This window comes from Glarea lozoyensis (assembly GCF_000409485.1).
Source record: "Glarea lozoyensis ATCC 20868 chromosome Unknown GLAREA17, whole genome shotgun sequence".
NCBI lineage: Eukaryota > Fungi > Ascomycota > Leotiomycetes > Helotiales > Helotiaceae > Glarea > Glarea lozoyensis.
Genome location: NW_007360991.1, coordinates 1,022,477 through 1,038,898, shown reverse-complemented (window position 1 = coordinate 1,038,898; position 16,422 = coordinate 1,022,477). Strand labels below are relative to the sequence as shown.

At 44.4% G+C, this 16,422-nt stretch overlaps 5 protein-coding genes across 5 annotated transcripts; 1 reads left to right on the top strand and 4 right to left on the bottom strand.

Annotated features, from left to right (window-relative positions):
* Positions 1–527: 527 nt before the first annotated feature.
* GLAREA_12179 (Cytochrome P450) lies at positions 528–2,275 on the bottom strand (the record flags this gene model as incomplete). Its single annotated transcript, XM_008082961.1, has 5 exons — positions 528–1,123; positions 1,186–1,342; positions 1,401–1,580; positions 1,702–1,997; positions 2,059–2,275. 5 exons carry the CDS (start codon positions 2,273–2,275, stop codon positions 528–530), a joined length of 1,446 nt encoding a protein of 481 aa, XP_008081152.1.
* Positions 2,276–3,727: 1,452 nt separating this feature from the next.
* On the bottom strand, positions 3,728–4,351 carry GLAREA_12178 (uncharacterized protein; the record flags this gene model as incomplete). The annotated part of the gene is made up of 3 exons (XM_008082960.1): positions 3,728–3,763; positions 3,816–4,060; positions 4,129–4,351. The coding sequence occupies 3 exons, from the start codon at positions 4,349–4,351 to the stop codon at positions 3,728–3,730; spliced, it is 504 nt and encodes a 167-aa protein (XP_008081151.1).
* A 2,856-nt stretch (positions 4,352–7,207) lies between these two features.
* Positions 7,208–8,882, bottom strand: GLAREA_12177 (uncharacterized protein; the record flags this gene model as incomplete). Its single annotated transcript, XM_008082959.1, has 3 exons — positions 7,208–7,255; positions 7,312–8,630; positions 8,678–8,882. The coding sequence occupies 3 exons, from the start codon at positions 8,880–8,882 to the stop codon at positions 7,208–7,210; spliced, it is 1,572 nt and encodes a 523-aa protein (XP_008081150.1).
* A 3,928-nt stretch (positions 8,883–12,810) lies between these two features.
* GLAREA_12176 (uncharacterized protein) lies at positions 12,811–13,647 on the bottom strand (the record flags this gene model as incomplete). Its single annotated transcript, XM_008082958.1, has 3 exons — positions 12,811–13,142; positions 13,197–13,520; positions 13,611–13,647. The coding sequence occupies 3 exons, from the start codon at positions 13,645–13,647 to the stop codon at positions 12,811–12,813; spliced, it is 693 nt and encodes a 230-aa protein (XP_008081149.1).
* Positions 13,648–15,290: 1,643 nt separating this feature from the next.
* On the top strand, positions 15,291–16,372 carry GLAREA_12175 (uncharacterized protein; the record flags this gene model as incomplete). The annotated part of the gene is made up of 3 exons (XM_008082957.1): positions 15,291–15,545; positions 15,631–15,977; positions 16,081–16,372. 3 exons carry the CDS (start codon positions 15,291–15,293, stop codon positions 16,370–16,372), a joined length of 894 nt encoding a protein of 297 aa, XP_008081148.1.
* Between the last annotated feature and the right edge of the window lie 50 nt (positions 16,373–16,422).

Sequence of the window (16,422 nt, the reverse complement as noted above, 5' to 3'; positions counted from 1 at the left end):
CACATTGATTATTCAATATGGATTGATATCGCCTGCGACCAAAGAGATTCTATATCAGAAACACAGAGTACAACCAAGATGCGGAGATATACCAATTCTATTGTACTCGGCAGCATTTTGGGGTTTGCGGGCCAATCGAGTGTTCTCGGCATGTAAATTCGTGTGGCAGCGAATTTAGCCCGAACTGTTCATGCCGGTATTATCAAAACAATGAGAGCGAGGACTCGGCACTTTACTCCTCAAGACTCCGGAAGGATCAACGTTTCAACGTTCGACCAAGTTTATGTGGTACGTCAAATGAGGTGGGAAAGTGAGCTTCATGAGCCATTTGACATCTTCTGCGAAAAGCGTTGATTGATACAACAGGCAGTTCGAATATTGGAATCTCGACATTTTTTTTTCCATTTCCGTCTTTGAACCTGAGCTGAGCCCTGAGTGTATCATTTTCCAGAGTACCTAGACCCTAGTGAAATAATTTACCTGGTCCGTAAGATCAACGAAGCCCACTGACTTCTACGCACCCTCTTCTAGCCCACCTTCCCAATTACACTCACCCTAACGCCCAAAGAATCCAACCTTGGCGTCGCAACGTGATAGTCGTGCAAAAACCTCACATCTTTTTCATCCGTACCCACCAACTCCATATCCCACCTCGACATCTCCTTAATCGCCATCACCAGCTCCGCATCCGCTAAATGCATACCAATACACTGTCTGGGTCCCTTACTAAACGCCAACATGTACTTCTTATTCTCGATGCCTTGTCCGAGCCAGCGATCAGGGTTGAAAGTCCAGGGGGAGTTGAATATGGACTCGTTGGTGTGGACGAGGAGAGTGGATGTGCTGATAGGTGTTCCGGGGGGGAGGTCGTAGGTTTTTTGTGAGGAGGGGTTGGTGTAGGAGAGGGTTTCGGATGGGGAGATGCGGGGATTGCGGCCTGTAAGGCCGAAGGAGAGGCGGTTTGCTTCGAGGGCAATGGCGTGGAGGTATGGAATTTGGTCTAGGTCTGTGAGGCTTGCATTGGGGTTTGCTGAGAGCTCAGTACGGAGCTTGGTCATGATCTCTGGGTTTGCGAGGAGGTGGTAGTGTGCTATGCTGATTGATTTCGCGGTTGATTCAGTACCTGTGTGCTTTTAGTTAAGAATAATATCAAGCGGTGGGGTGGTGGTTGGGGTGGTGATGTACCAGCCATGACAAGTAGAGTTGCTTCATCCTCAAGTCTCTGCACCGTCTTTTCAGAGGCCGGAAGTGTCGGGCTATCTCTGAGCTCGACGAACACTGAATGGTGGTTCTCATTGCCAGCTTTACTGTCCAGTGCCTGTTGTACTTCCTGGCGGATTATCTACTCATCGAGAGTGTTTAAGTAAAAGCTTATCATGATCTGACGTTGAGCGGCTAACCTGTCTAAACTTTAACATATCTTTAACGCCTTGCGGAATCCAACGGCCTGACAAACTGGGTGGAAGCATGCGAACCACTGTTCGCACCCAAGAAAAATGAAGACTGAACTTAACGCCCCTCAATACACCCGCTACATTACTCCCCATGCTTGCCGCGCGATCAGGATTCGCAAGTACATTCTGCTTATGGCCGAAACAATACTGATTAACGATGCTGATGGATATTAGCATTCTATTCCTCGAGCATGACAGTGATGACTTGCTCGCTTGAAAAGGCAAAGTAAAGATCCGATAAATTTACCACGTCGCCCGTGTTTTGGCTGACGGAGAAGATTTCGTCTAACTGAGAGATTTTGTTTTGTATTTGCGGCGCAAAATTCAACACGCTTTTTTTGGAGAAGAAGGGATTAAGCGATTCCCGTCTTTTGCGATGGAGGTCATGGTCAACCGCGGCTCCGATTGAAGTGTTGATACCGAGTGCCTTGACTTTCTCGAAATCTTTGTTCCGCTTAAAGTGCGGTCTTGGTGCATATATCGTATTCAAAAATTCAACATCAGATATGGAGACTTCTCGAGGTGTGATGCGAACGATTGGACCTGTGTAGAAATAGTTTAGAAACGAAGTGTAGACTTGGAGAACCTGGTCTCCAGGACATACCATATTTCTCGTGTAGCTGCTTGATTTTGAACACGTATTGGCCGGGCTTGAAAACATCGTAGTAGCACTCATACCAGCTTGTCAGTGGCGCAAGGCGTGGTCCAGGTATGTTTGCCAGCGGCGAGAGCAAGCTTCGGGAAAAGAGTGTGTAGAAGATGCTAACTACTTGAGCGACAGCTAAAGCAAGGAACAAATTCAACAAAGTAACAAAAGCCATGGCGAACGGTCTTGGGTTTGTTGTTTTCTTTCATGGGTCTCGTCGATACTGTGCTGTATTGTCGCGGGTGTAGGATAATCAATACCGTATGTGGGGTCAACAAAACCACAAAGAGATACCGAGATGTGCTCGTAGAACAACCTGCCTCAAGAGGTGTAGATTTTCAACACAACCAACGGGATAAATACCGTATGTACGTCAAAATCCTATCAGCATTAATGTGAGATAAGCCGAATTTGGTGCCTCATACAGTAGGCGAATCTGCTTGATGCTATTATGTTACAATAGGATGTCCTGCACAAATATGCACAATTATAAGTTGGTCACCAACAGATGACTCTACGCCACTGGGCAATACGTGTATCACTGTACTTATTGGCAAGGATGCGGCAAATAAGCAGAGGTAGAGGGACAACAGACCCCTGGTGATACGGCCGGCGTACCGTCGTGCAGGCGGGGAACTCGGCCTACTGCAGGTCATCAGCTCGGCCAGTCAATTCTCCGTACTGAAGCTTTTCTGGGAAAATGCTTGTCACAGTTGCTGGTTACGGAGCGTTACGGCGGCCATTCAATACGCCACTCTGGCTCAGGTAGTAGAATCAGTTCATTTAATAAATCCCTTATGAATTTGGAAACAAACCACCAAAGGCTGTATTCCACTATCCTACCAATGACTTCCCAACCACTCCTGCATTTCGCTCGCCGTATAGCAGCAACAATGCCATTTTGCCTCAGGATTCAACATGGTGAAAACGGAATGTCAGTCTAGGATGGTTCGCGGTGGACAAAATAAGTGGTAGTCGAAGCACGATATTTCTTGGATTAAGTTGAAAAAACATCGGCATTTAATGGATTAACTTAGAATAATATAACTTATTTCGTCAATTATTCAACGTAAATAAGACTTCTTACGCTTAATGCGGAGTCGACTTATTGAGTCCCAAAATTAGTAGGTAGGTTACTGACACTTCTTTTGTCCACCGCGAGGATGGTCAATTGATTTATGTAGTGGTAATGAAGTTCAATTCCATATGATATTCAGGGGTGGACGAGATCAATGAGCAATCCAAAATTATTTTTCTCCTTCAATTGTCTACCATAATACAAAACGAGGAATGAAAGTTGTTCAATACAGGCAATTGTAGCCCCAATTCATCTCTTCTACTCTGGCCATTCGCGAATAATTACTCCATCACCGGATGAAGTCCGGGCATCACATCCGTCTCTATCTTCTCCTGCTATTGCCGCCTCACTATCTGAATAACATGCTGAGTGCTTTGCTGCCCAGTCCCTAAGAGTTCCTCAGTTCCTGCATTTCCGCATTTGTTCGTCTCCATCAGAGACATTATATCTCTTGCACAGAAGAATATCGTCTGCATTGCACATTATTGATTGTCGAACGGCATCGATACAGTGAGTACTATGACCAAAGGGTACGTCAAGTGGTTCTCCTCAAGCCAGCTGAAACATTGTGCGTCGTACTACAACCTGAGCATGATCAGCAAGCTATCAAAAAACTGAACAGACTTCCAGATATTACCAAGCAGTGAAGAGAACGATAGCCTTCTAGTGTATATACTCCCTTGGTATTGTCGTTGGGAAGACTGTCGGCCAGAGGCAGTCCCTTCTCCGCCGCCCACTGGTGATCTACTGCAACGATTCCATGGGCCGCCCGAATGGCATCCCAATTTCTGTTGACTTCAGCCATTCCGGAGGTATCTAGAGAGCTATAGTCAGATACCCAACGGTTAGGAATCCATCGCTCGATATCAATTTCTGGACTGACTAAATTCTCAATTAGCGAGTAGGCTTTAACCAATAACCTCTGTAAGATTTCGAGCTTGACTTCTTACGTAGACTAGTCTTGCAATTTAGATTGCTGCCACCGGCAATATGAACATAGGAGCAAAGCTGCAAAAGGGAGAGAATAAATGTCGAGGTGATTGAGATGATGAGGGTTATTTCTTTCCAATTTCGAGCAAACCAATACCTGTTCCTATCGGGAGAATTATCTTTCTCATCATCCCAAACTCGATCGGTATTGACAGATTTAAGGAATGGGACACTCCCAGCCATGGCAGTGAATAATGTGAGAAGATGTGATGAGACACTCGTTCCGTATGTGCGTAGAACAACAAAGGGAATCTCTGTTGTTGCTGCTTGCGTGCCAACCATCCGGCCTCTCTTTGGAAATCTCCTCCCAGAACGCATTATACACAGCATAAGGAGCATCTTTTCGCTTGAATCACTTAGTTCTTTGACCTTCAGTGCTCGTCGAAGAGCCGCCAGATCCGCAGAGACTCTTAGCGACCGTAGTACCAAACGCAGAGAGTTTTCCGGAGATCAAGTCTCAATAAACCGCGTTGGCCGCAAGTCCAGTGCTGGCAGTTCTGTAACAAAGTCAATCAGGTTGAGAGATATTGAAGAGCAGGATAATCTGAGCAGTATGCCTTCACGATAGATCGCTCCAGACATTGCGTAAAGTACAGGGTGTAACTGGGATGGGGTGGGGACTGGAAGCTTGGATACTCCACGCATGTGGATTTTTGTAGTATTTCGGGTTTAATTTATAGAATTCGCCCGTCCAAAACTTTTAATGTAAACAGCCGTAGATTGAAGTTGCAAGAAACGACCAACACAGAGCCATTACCTAGTATAGTGCCAGAAGGAGGCCTCCAAATCCCCGATTGCATGCTGATCCCATCAGTAACACAATAAGATTATTAAAAATCAAGCTTTACATCAAAGGCTAGGTGGTACATCACACCATAATTCATGGTCCCTCTCATCGTAGACTGAGCAGGGAACGAACTTCATGGTTGCCCATCGTATGGTTACGCACAGCATGTAGACGCCCAGTTGCAATAAAGTAGCGAGGGCATCACACCAACAACTTTTCATCACGTCAAAGAGAGTACAAGATGATTGATGCATGAGAACTGAGCCTCCCAGCTGCCGGATGACTTCGAAGAACGGTAGGTGCAAATTGAGGTCGTATACAACCGAATCAGACTGACATCTTCAGGGGCACGCTCTATTCTTACGAACTGCATGAATCGATCGGTCCGAGTCACCAGCTCGAGCTGTTGGACACAGAATTCTGGATATATGGGAGATTTTCAGTTCGAAGAAGCCCTTTGCCCCTAGCCAACTATCTCCAGAAGGTACCACAAGACCATGAAGTTTAGCCGCAATTACCGTTTCTCACCTTGCCTGCTGGAGATGCAACCCTCCCAGAGAAGCAGATTGAGAAAAAAGAGTGACGGCAACTAGTTGACGACTTTGACATACATCAATCATAACAATCACGCAGTTGCCGAATCGCATTAAAACCCAAACATAGGAGCTGATAGGACCGCTCGAGCAGATTGTCCCTAGCCTTACACCATCAAATAAGGGGCGCAATCTTTTGAGAAACACAATATGCATGCATTGCTCGTCACAATCTCCAATGACAAGCCAATTCAGTGGGTAAGCCGGACAAAATGATACTCGGAATGCCGAAGAAAGTATGCACTTTGCCTTAGAGCATATTGAAACCAGCTCGCACTACATTGCTTTGCCCCAAGAAAAAACAGGCAACAAAGACTAACCTCAAAAACAGGGAAAGAACACAGAACACGGATTCACTTGAGCAATCAGCCAAGCATATAAGAAGACATTCCTTCACTTTCAAATACTTCCCAAGCAAACATTTCATCTCACCCCAAACCCAACCTACTTCCAATTGCAACAACTCATTCAAGACACAATGCACCTTCCCATCTTCATGTCCTTAGCTTTTGGCCTCTTAGCCATAACAAACGCCGTCCCTGTCCCAGTCACCCTTAAGTTCTTGGCCCAGCGACGCTTGATTGAAAATAGTCTAACATGTATCTCGATACAGCGGGTTGCGCACACAGCGATAGAGATGTTTCAGGTAAGCTCAAAGAACCAAATTTCAGTTACCGGAGGGAACTATACTCACCCTTTTGATCACCAGGAGACGCTATCGATCTCTCGCCTATTTCCCCAGAATGCAGCTGGTAGATATGGTGTACAGATCAGGCGTAGAAGGAGCGGGTTGCAGGAGAAGTACCTTGTGATTGGTGGATTTCGTATTTTGGAGAAAATTGAAATGAATGATTTCGAGGTCCATTTGTCTTCTTGTTGCTCCATTAAAGTGCTCCATTAAAGTGCACATATGCCTGTCTAAGTTGCTGAAGCTGGAAAATACAAGTTCTACTTCGTTATTAGATTGAGTAGAAGAATATAATTGTATGTCTGAAGGCTATTAAAACACTATTTTAGGGTATGAGGATATCAATATAATTCTCGGTTAGTATTATAGGATCTCTTCGAGGACGTACTGAATTTCTTTCTGTAGCGCCTAAGGCTAAATAACGTTAAACATAATAATATATAATCCCGTAGTCTTTAAGACGATTAACGTCAGTTAAGTTTAATTTATTCTTTCTAGGAGAATAAATAGAATCTTTACTATAATATAAATCGTAAAAGTATAGCTTCGTATTATAGTATACTTTTGAGGTAAAGATTCGACTTAGGCGAGGTAAAAGCAAGTTTATTATACTCGCGTAGAGAGGGTTCATGTATACATAAAAGTTATTCTAGCTAAGACCGCCCCTTTATTTGGTTCTGTTCACATTACTAATTATTGTAACCGTTCTGAATAATGATAGCGGGACGTCACGTAGAACAGATCATTGGGAGGTGTCGAGATTCCGTTCATGAAACTGTTGTTTTAGTAGTCAGTGCTTGAAGATCGCCCGAGAATTTGTAACTCCAAAGAATCAGATCATAGAATCTCTAATTTCTCATAATCATTGAACGAAACAAGCTGGCAACCAGGAAGTCATTTGAAAATAAAATGCAGATTGCTATTATAGGAAAAGATATGGAACTACACGATTTCGACTGACATCACTTTGCTCAGGCAATAGCCAAACACTTGTTCTTGAACCAAGGTACCGAACCCTCCTGTATTATCATCAGTAAGCTTTCTATAACTGTGTCGAAGGAGTAGTGGTACATACCCAAAGCGTTTTCGAAAAAGACAACCCAGGAACATTTCTTGTCACTATACTCCGCTCCGCTACGACAATTTCGCTCACTCTCCTCCCCAAACCTGCACCACTCTTTCTGCTCACCCTTCTCGGATTGAGATTAATATCTTTAATACCGCCCTTCCCAATTTGACCCGCTGAAACCTCAACACTGGCTTTCAACTCCGCGTCAACGCTCACACCCACCTTCTTCTTCGTTCCGCAAACACCCTTACTGTTCGTCAGTGTCGTGAGCTTTGTGGCCAACTCAGGACTCTTGAGCGTAAGAGCGACTTCATAACCTTCACTCAAAACTTCTACTTTCGCAACAAGGCCGATGGCGTTATAAACAGACGCTTCAATAGAGGCTTTGGCATTGACATCAAATGGCTTTTGAGCAAATGATGGTTTCCAACCATCGAAGTCAACAGCGTTGTTGTTAGCGAGATCAATTTTGAATCGAGCTGCGTTACTAATCGCTGCTGTAACTCCATAAGTCATCGTTGCATCGCCTTCCCAACTTCCCAGCTCGAACCCGAAATTTGCTTCTACGAATATTCCAACCTCAGCGACACCACCGGGGATCTTGAATGATGCGCCTGGAATACCAATCTCCGCAAGTGTAGGCTCGTAATTGATGGACGCAGAACTCTTGCCTTCAGCATGAAGTGCAAGCGTGATCTCGGCAGACACGTCTTGAGGCGTGAGGGAAACCGAAAGTTCGGAGACAGATGTAGCGTCTACTTTTATGCGGCCACCAAGAGTGAGCTTCCCGGCCAGCCCACAGTCCGTACAGTCCAGCTTTACGAGAAAGCCAGACGCTTTGGAGCCGTGTGTATAGATGTTGCCATTGAGGTTATGTGCGATATCGATACTCACGTCCTTGCTGTACGTGACATCCGGTCCGATTCTACGGCTAAGACGACTGGGTGTCTGCACCAAAGTGGCAGTTCCATAGTCCAGGTCGAATGTGTGTGCTGCTTGTTTCCATGGAATTTCTTTGCCGTAAAGGTATGCGATGAATTTCTCCTCGTCGTAATCTGCATTATGAATGTAGAATGGCACTCGGACGTCGTCGGGACCACAGCCTGCATAATCTGCAATAAGAATGAAACTATGCGTTTCATCTTCATTGACCCAGTTCCAGGCTTTGATTGCATATTCGAAGCTCGCCTTGTCTTTGAACGTCAAAACCGTATTTTCGCCGCACTTCACGCCGGTGAGTAAATGCACGAAACGTTCCATCGAAATGACGAGCTCGCCGGTCGCAGTGTGCATTGTCATATTCGCATACATGAACTGCGATCCATCTACATCACATTAGCGAGTGGGTATGCAATGATGCGCGTCGACTTACTGCCAGGATTCCCCCACATCAGATGTTCATCGTTCCTGAGATCCAGATTATCTCCCAATCCTCTAGTTGCTCTTTTGGTTCCCCACGCCGCATTTTGGTCCCATGAAGCGAGTGGGAGGAGGATTTCTGGAGCTGCGAATATGGGTTGCGTGTATTGCAAGAGAAGGAACGAGATAGCAAACAGGCTTGAAATTGCGGAACGCATCTTGGGTAGATGAATAAATATAATTGTCTAAACCCAATAGAGTTCGGATGCCGACTAAAAGCTCTCCATTCCGGACATTTGGTCTCTCTTATACGACCTCAATTCCAGCCTCATACCCGCCAAGCACACCCGAATCTCTTCCATCTCAAGCATGCATAACCTCATGGACAAAAGATGCACCGTATGAACGGTATCGGAATCCTTCATTACGATCCTCGAGTCGCCTCTACTATGCTAGTAACCCTAACCGACGGCTGGTAACCAAGACCGAGGACTAGTTGCGGCTGGTACCTGAGTCTGTTTCAGCCCTGTGGTACAAGATCGTGGAGGATGCGGAATGGTGTAAGTGGACGCGGGAAGGGGTGTGCCAAGGCTGGCGCAGGCGGGGGGAGAGGTCTGGGGATTGGTTGGGGAGAGTGCGGCTGAGATTTGGGATCGTGATTTGAGTCATGGCGAGTAGGGTGTTTGGGTATGGGGTTTAGGTCTTGGGACTTTGATTAAAGAGGGAAGGGGCGGAATTATTTTCAAAGGGAGGGCTTTTGAATCGTTGTTGGTTGTAATACTTGCGGCATTCGAGGGCAACAAGAGTTTAGTGGTGAACGCGAGATGCATAGAAGAGAGTTCACGTGGTAAAGTATTTGAAGGATTTAGATCGTCGTCAAGGCTTGTTTTGAAAGTAAAATTACAGGTATGGCGAGCAGATTGAAATCCGAAAGTGTGTTCAGAAAGTTGTAGCGAAGGTGTAATTCACAACCTCTCAGACGTTTTGATAGAAGCCACTATGGAATTTAGTACTTGATATCTAACAAATATTATAAAATGTTTCTTTTCAAATTCATTTGATTGGAATCAATTATTCTGACATTCAATCCTCCAACTCTGAAAGTATACATCTCCTTGACTCCTAACCACCATAAAACCATAACACCGGGTCTCGCCCTTTTGCACGCAAACAACACACTAACATCAAACAATACTCTTTCATACAATCATCTGTAGATCGAAAAGTTAAGCCTTGGAAATGACAGCCTAGGCAGAATTCAAATGTGAAACACGACATAGGCGTAGCGAGATCAGCTGTTCGGTGGGATTTTCCGCCGTCTGACGATGTGCACAACGAGACAAACACCACTGGCAAAGAATGTATCAGGTATGAAGTGACTATACAATGGTGATTTAAACATCGAAAGACCATTTTGTAGCTTCGAATGCTAGTTGGCTTACCAACCAATTTCCGTCCATATACATCTTAATCAGATTCGCGAAAACTCTTGGACGCATTCTTCATAGCTATTAGGCAAAATTGCGCCGGCTTACTCAACGTGACGGCTTCGATATAGATTTTGGAGAATCTCTACTTTTATTGGTTGTTAAGTTTTTGAGCTGCAACGGAGAATTTACTGAGTTCGGATTATTTTTCAGTTCGGTCGTAAGTTATCAACGAAGTTTAAAAGATAGAAACAATGGGTTTTGGAAATACAAGTATGACTAACAATATAGAGGATATTGGATCACTTGGGTCACTTGAGTATTGAGCCACGCAATCATCATTCACTAGAGGAGTACACATGAGTGAACATAGAATGTAAAATGTTTTAAGTATACATATGAATTACATGTTTAGTTTCCGTGACAAAAGAGGAGACTGAGTTCCAAATTCTCCCATATTTAGACGAAAGCAAATCAAGTTTGGCTATCGAATAATTTTGTCAAACTAGTAGTTCCCCCTCGTAATTTCGTTTTTTTCATGGAGTAGAAGCTTAAATGGAACCCCAAATCTTCCATATTCCCACTCTCATTCAACAACGCGGCGGCACATCAGATTCTTCGTCCCATAGCTCCGGCACTCTCGACGGCGACCAATTTATATGAACACAAAAGTAATATGCCCCCGAGAGCAACATAGCAATGAAAAAGATCAACACCAGAACTGCCACAACGCAGGCGCAATATATGAGATACGACTTCAATATGGGATCCATCGTAGTTTTTTGCTATACAGGATTAGTAAATGTGGTGGGCGGTCTTGGAATGGAACGTACGGTTTGACTTTTTGTCAAGTCAAATGTTATCAATTGGGGCGGGGAGTTCTGTGATGCAGGGTTCTCAGGATTTGAGGAGTACGTCTGTGAAAGGTACTGGGTTTGCTATTAGTATGGTGTATAAAACAGAAATATGGAATGAAAAAGTACCTGTGTTATTGCACTAGTTTGTTTTGAAGTAGAAGCGTTATCGCGTCAGGGTTTACTCTTTAGAAGCTCGTAGCAAACATCTTATAGATTCTGTTGGAATAGAACTTCACATTGCCAAGAACAATCGTTCGTCATAATAGACTATTGGAACTTGTTGTTTGAACCTTTGAGATCTGATCTTTCCAGGGTCCCCACTTAGTTAGGCGGTTGTTGAGCTAACCACTATCAGCCTGTACTAAAGTCATCACGAGAATACTCACGTGTACACTTGCTCTATTAGTGTGAAAATGAGTGAGGTGTTGGCTGACATGCTGCAAAACTAAGGATCGATTCGATAAAAGGAAATTCAAATAATTGGTCAATTGTTGAAGCAGAAGGGAGAAGTGCTGGATCATTGAGAGCATGGTTTACTGGTTAGGCATTCTGACTCTACTGAAATTTTCCAGCATCATGTGGGGTCGATTTGAATAAGCTTGAACGGTGGAAAGTGACAGTATTCTTACCATCATCAAACGTCTGTCAGCGCAGTGACATGTGTGGCGCAACTGGCAAGTCGAATTAAGGAATTTAAAAAGAACCCTGCGATGATACAAAATTCTATCAATCACTGACTTGCCATCTTAATTCCCTTCCCACGACCTAGAACATGACAACTTCCTCAATATCCAGCACTTCCACTGTCTTAACGTCCACTTCCAAGAATTATCTATGAACGAGTGTTTGCTTCCTCTTCGTCCGAAGCTTCGAACAAGTGGTGGAGACCCGCACAATACATTCCTATGGCAACAGCCATGATCACCAGAATGTTTCCCAAACCAACGAGGAACATCATAGGAAAAATGCCCATGGCTATGACTGTTGTATGTCGGCGACAGACGAGTTATTAGGGCTGGGGCTATGACTGACTGTTCTTTTGACGAGATGAATATGGGTGGTGAGGCGAAGGGCAAGGTTGACGACGAGAGAGCATTGTGTTGTTGGTGCTGGATGTTTCGTCAGTATAAAATACGAGGCGGGAATGCAGTTTGACACAACCTTTCACCCTGAGTCAGTTTTTCATGAAAGATATATGTGTCGGATGTCGTTTCAAGTCTTGGTTTGATTAAGCACATAGCTATATACCATATTCGTGAACTCTGTGTCCTTGTCACTAAACTCACGAAATCATCATAAATGAGCAGTTGTGACGGAATACTCTAGAATTTGCAGAATCTAAGTAATTAGTCTCATCGGAAATCTCCACTTCGACATCAGCAGTCTTTAAGCTAACCACGACAAGCCGGTCCTGAAATCAGCTAAGAACACTCACGTGTATGACTAACCTGTCTAGAGTGAGTGTGCGGCAACTTGCACATTGAAAGGAATCAAAAAATAAGGCATCAATAGCCGGTCTGAAAAAATGTAGCTCCTTCTTGTTTCTTCGACTAGTCTTTGCACACGTAGGCTTTACGCTTTTTTCGAATGTTCCATTTACCTCGAAACACCAAATCAATCGCTTATGAGGTATTGATTTAACTTTTGGATGATAACGTAACATGATTCAGGTGTATTGTATATCTGAATCAAGAATCAGTTGATTGTACTTAGACAATCAAATACAGGTTCATGCCGAGATCCGGCCAAGATAAACTCTAGCAAAGGATCTGTTGCGAACGAAAATATCATATGTCACCACAACGACGTTTCTGAACTGTTCACATGGCAATAGAATAAATTGTTGTTATTGATTGTATTGATTATCCCAAGAACGTAATGTACAAAACCCAAATCCCATTGAGAGATACCAGTAGCTGTGCGAAGTGTGACCAAATGACGACAATACACCACCCTTGAAGCTTGCAGGTCTTGCGTCTCTTCAAAGTTCCGAAACCCTGTTCAGCAAAGGAGCTCGAGCACGAGCTTCCTCCTTCTTCAGTTCGATGAGGGTCTCCCGATTTTCTATCGAACATGTCAGAAAATGAAGTATAGCCAATGAATTGCGACTTGCCCATGTACTTGTTCTCGATCTCTTGTGACACGGACTTCCAAATGGCTCGTAAACCTTTGAAATCGCGTTCCGGCAAGTCGTCTGCAATGCATCTTAGCAGATTGTAACAGAATAACAATTGAAATATATACTTACTGATTGCCTTCATAGAGTCTGCATCGCTTACAATATGAAGCACCGAGTCAAACTCGTTGAAGCGATAGTACATCATGATCTCGAATTCCAATCGTTCGATTTGGACCGGGCAGAACTCCTCATAATCGCCGAGGGTTGGGATTCCGACGAAGGTATAGCGGTTCAGTTCTTCTTTGATTCGGCGTTCGAGGATTTCGGGGTGTGTTCCTTGGGCGAGTTGGCCTTGGACGATCAACATGGCTTCGAACCAGGCTTGGGAGTGGGCGACCTTTCGGTCCAACATGGGTTCGGAGAGGGTGGAGCGTTTGCTGAGGCGAGGTAGGGCTTTGGAAAGTTAGCAATTGGATGATATCTCCCCAGAGCTCTGTGTCTCATAGTGGAAAAAAGATTATGAGTGAAGGGAGCTTGACTTACGAGTAATCTCGCACTGAACGGGGACGAAAATAGGCATTTTGGAATAGAATAGAGTGTTTGAGGTGGTGTTTGAGCTGTTGGTAGGTAATTGACAGTTTTGTAACGAATGTGTAGGTGTAGAACGAAGAACAAGAGGAAAAGTACGACGACTGGGTTAATTATACGGCTATACGGTTCTGTCAGGGGCTTATCACGCAGCTAGTCGATTATCAAAATTTGGTTCGCTAATCACTATGTTAGTCGCAATGTTGTCATGATTGGAGTAAAATTTTACATTCTAAGAGTCGTAAAACACGACTTCGTAGAAGCTGCTGGTAAGTCTCCACAGGACTTGTTGATAAGTTTTGCTCTAGCGCGAATGTCTATAGGTCATATCCTCATTTATCTCAGGGTATGATTACGAAAAGGGTTTGGGCTAGTATGATTTTGGTGTAGTCTTATGAACCCCTTTTTCGAACTAGCGAAATATGATATCAGAATTGGACCTATAACCACAAATGCGAGGATTTTGATACGAAGTAATGAGTAACATGGACTAAAAGACATCTTATCTTTCGACTCACCAAATCACAGACATAACGTATATAAGGAGTGTTCCGGTACACTGAGTCGAGAAAGTCACGTGATGAGACTCTTCCACAATTGGGACTACCGGCTTGCTCTTCTTTTCCAGTCTTACACTCATCCAGTGGTGGTCTGTGGTGGCGAACAAATTTCTCCCAATTGGACGTACATGGGAGGATCACCGTAGACAAAATGTAGCAGTCCCAACCAAACACCTATGCTCATATGATGACGTTTACTAAAAATCGTATACTTTAGTCTGTTATTTTCTCTAAAAATCAAAGATTGCAACCTTTTTTTAGATGAGTTAATAGTTATTTATTCTTAGTTATTGAGTGAACAAAAGTTATAGGAGGTTCTGTGAGGGATGTAGTTGTGATGAAATACTCGGCTAATCATCGGCTTTAAAGCTCCGACTCCGCGTCACATCCGACGCGATGCAACGACATCCTTCGTCAGTTTGTCCTTCCTTCACCTGACTCGAAATCATCGACGGCTTTACCTATTATTATACACACATTCATGCCCGATAGTAACTGTGTCATTGCATATCTAATACCTAGGTACCCTTTGGGTTCTACGATCTGGCTTGCCTCATGCGCGAGGTTCGCAAAGGCGACGCGCTGATCCAGCCGCGATGGAAACTATTCCGTCTGGCGACAGCGTTTGGCTTTCGAGTTCGGAAGCTTTGCTGCTTCGAATAGTTATTGTCCTACGCTTCTTTCCAAATCTACGTTGAAGGGAAACTTTTGCTTCTTGATTGGGTAACCTGAGTTTTGAGATGTTTCGAAGATGTTTCTGTCACGCGCTCGCCGAATCACCGTCATTCGCAACGTGATTAAGCCAACTAGACACCTACAATATGTCTCAGACATTCAGGCAATCAACATCGAGCAAGAGACGATATCAAGCCCTACTTGAGAGGGAATAAGCGACTACGGGTGGCCAATGTGACAATGTTTGACTCACTGTCCCAGGCTGTAGGCCAATACTGGGTGTCTACTTAGAAACAGAGCAAATACTCAAGATGCCGTTGAAGAAAATCTCTGATCGTCAAAACTTTTCGTGGCGCTGAACTATCTCTGGACCGCACATTTTGCAACCCCCAACACAAAGATGGCTTCGTGTGGCTTCGATGGGAACGCCGACATGTATGGGATTGGCATTCGGGTGGGCTTCTACTTGCAGTGGTATAGCTGTATACTTGCATCCTGGGTCTCTCGGGAGGACGTTCCCTCTATGCGAGTGTCGAATCTTATGTTTGTTTCAGCCACCTTTTTGGCTACCATCATACAAAGCCTTGAGGGAAAGACGCGACCTGTTGAGATATATATTTCTTTGTTGCTTACCTTTGGTGGATATTTGTACTTGGTACGTCAGAAACGTCTTTCATTCATCTACCTCAAAGACTATACTGGAGAACTCTTTTCACAAAGGCTAATGATGTTGACGATAGGTCCCGATGTTCATTTGGCGAGCACTTACAGGATGCAGACCGCAGTGGGACCCGACCAGATATCCTCGAGTGAGAATGGGAAGAATCTTCAGTCTGCTGAATTTTGGCTTGCTGTTGGCCGTTTCAGGCTTTCAGTTGTGGTTTTGGATCGTTGGAATCAAAACACTTAGTGTCGGCGACTGCCCAGATTTTGGCTTTCTACTCTTGAAATTTGACTTTGACACTCGAGGGTTTGTCGTCGCGAACATTGTCATACACGCCCTCCTACTGGCGTGCTGTCTCGGTGCAGTCGGTCTGATGGTAGTCAGGCTGTTTGGCATATCCCACGAACATTCTGAAAAGATCAAGTGAGTTTGCTTCCCAATAATCGCCCTGTCATTTGTGTTACAATGTCTCTCAAGGACTGAAAGAGTCCGCAATCTTCTCACCTCATTCTAATATTGCGCCCAGGCCCAATCGAAAGTTTATTCTGCAAGCCATCCATACCGTATTCAACACCGCAGTAGCAACCGCCGTCACCATCGCCACCGAAAAAACAATACAGTGGAATGGAATTAGTGGCGTGTCTGATATCTCCTCAGCAGGCCAACTGATTCCTCTAATTATTGGCATTGAGATGTTCATCCGTGTGATATACACAGCCTGGAAGGGAGAGGATAAGGGCTCAAACGCTATCGATGATTCGTCCGTCGCCGAGTCACTGACGACTTTCCCGGATATCGCCATCCAAGAACTAGTTTGATTGATGAATCATCCGTTGCTGAACACTCACTGCTGGCGAAAGAATCATTC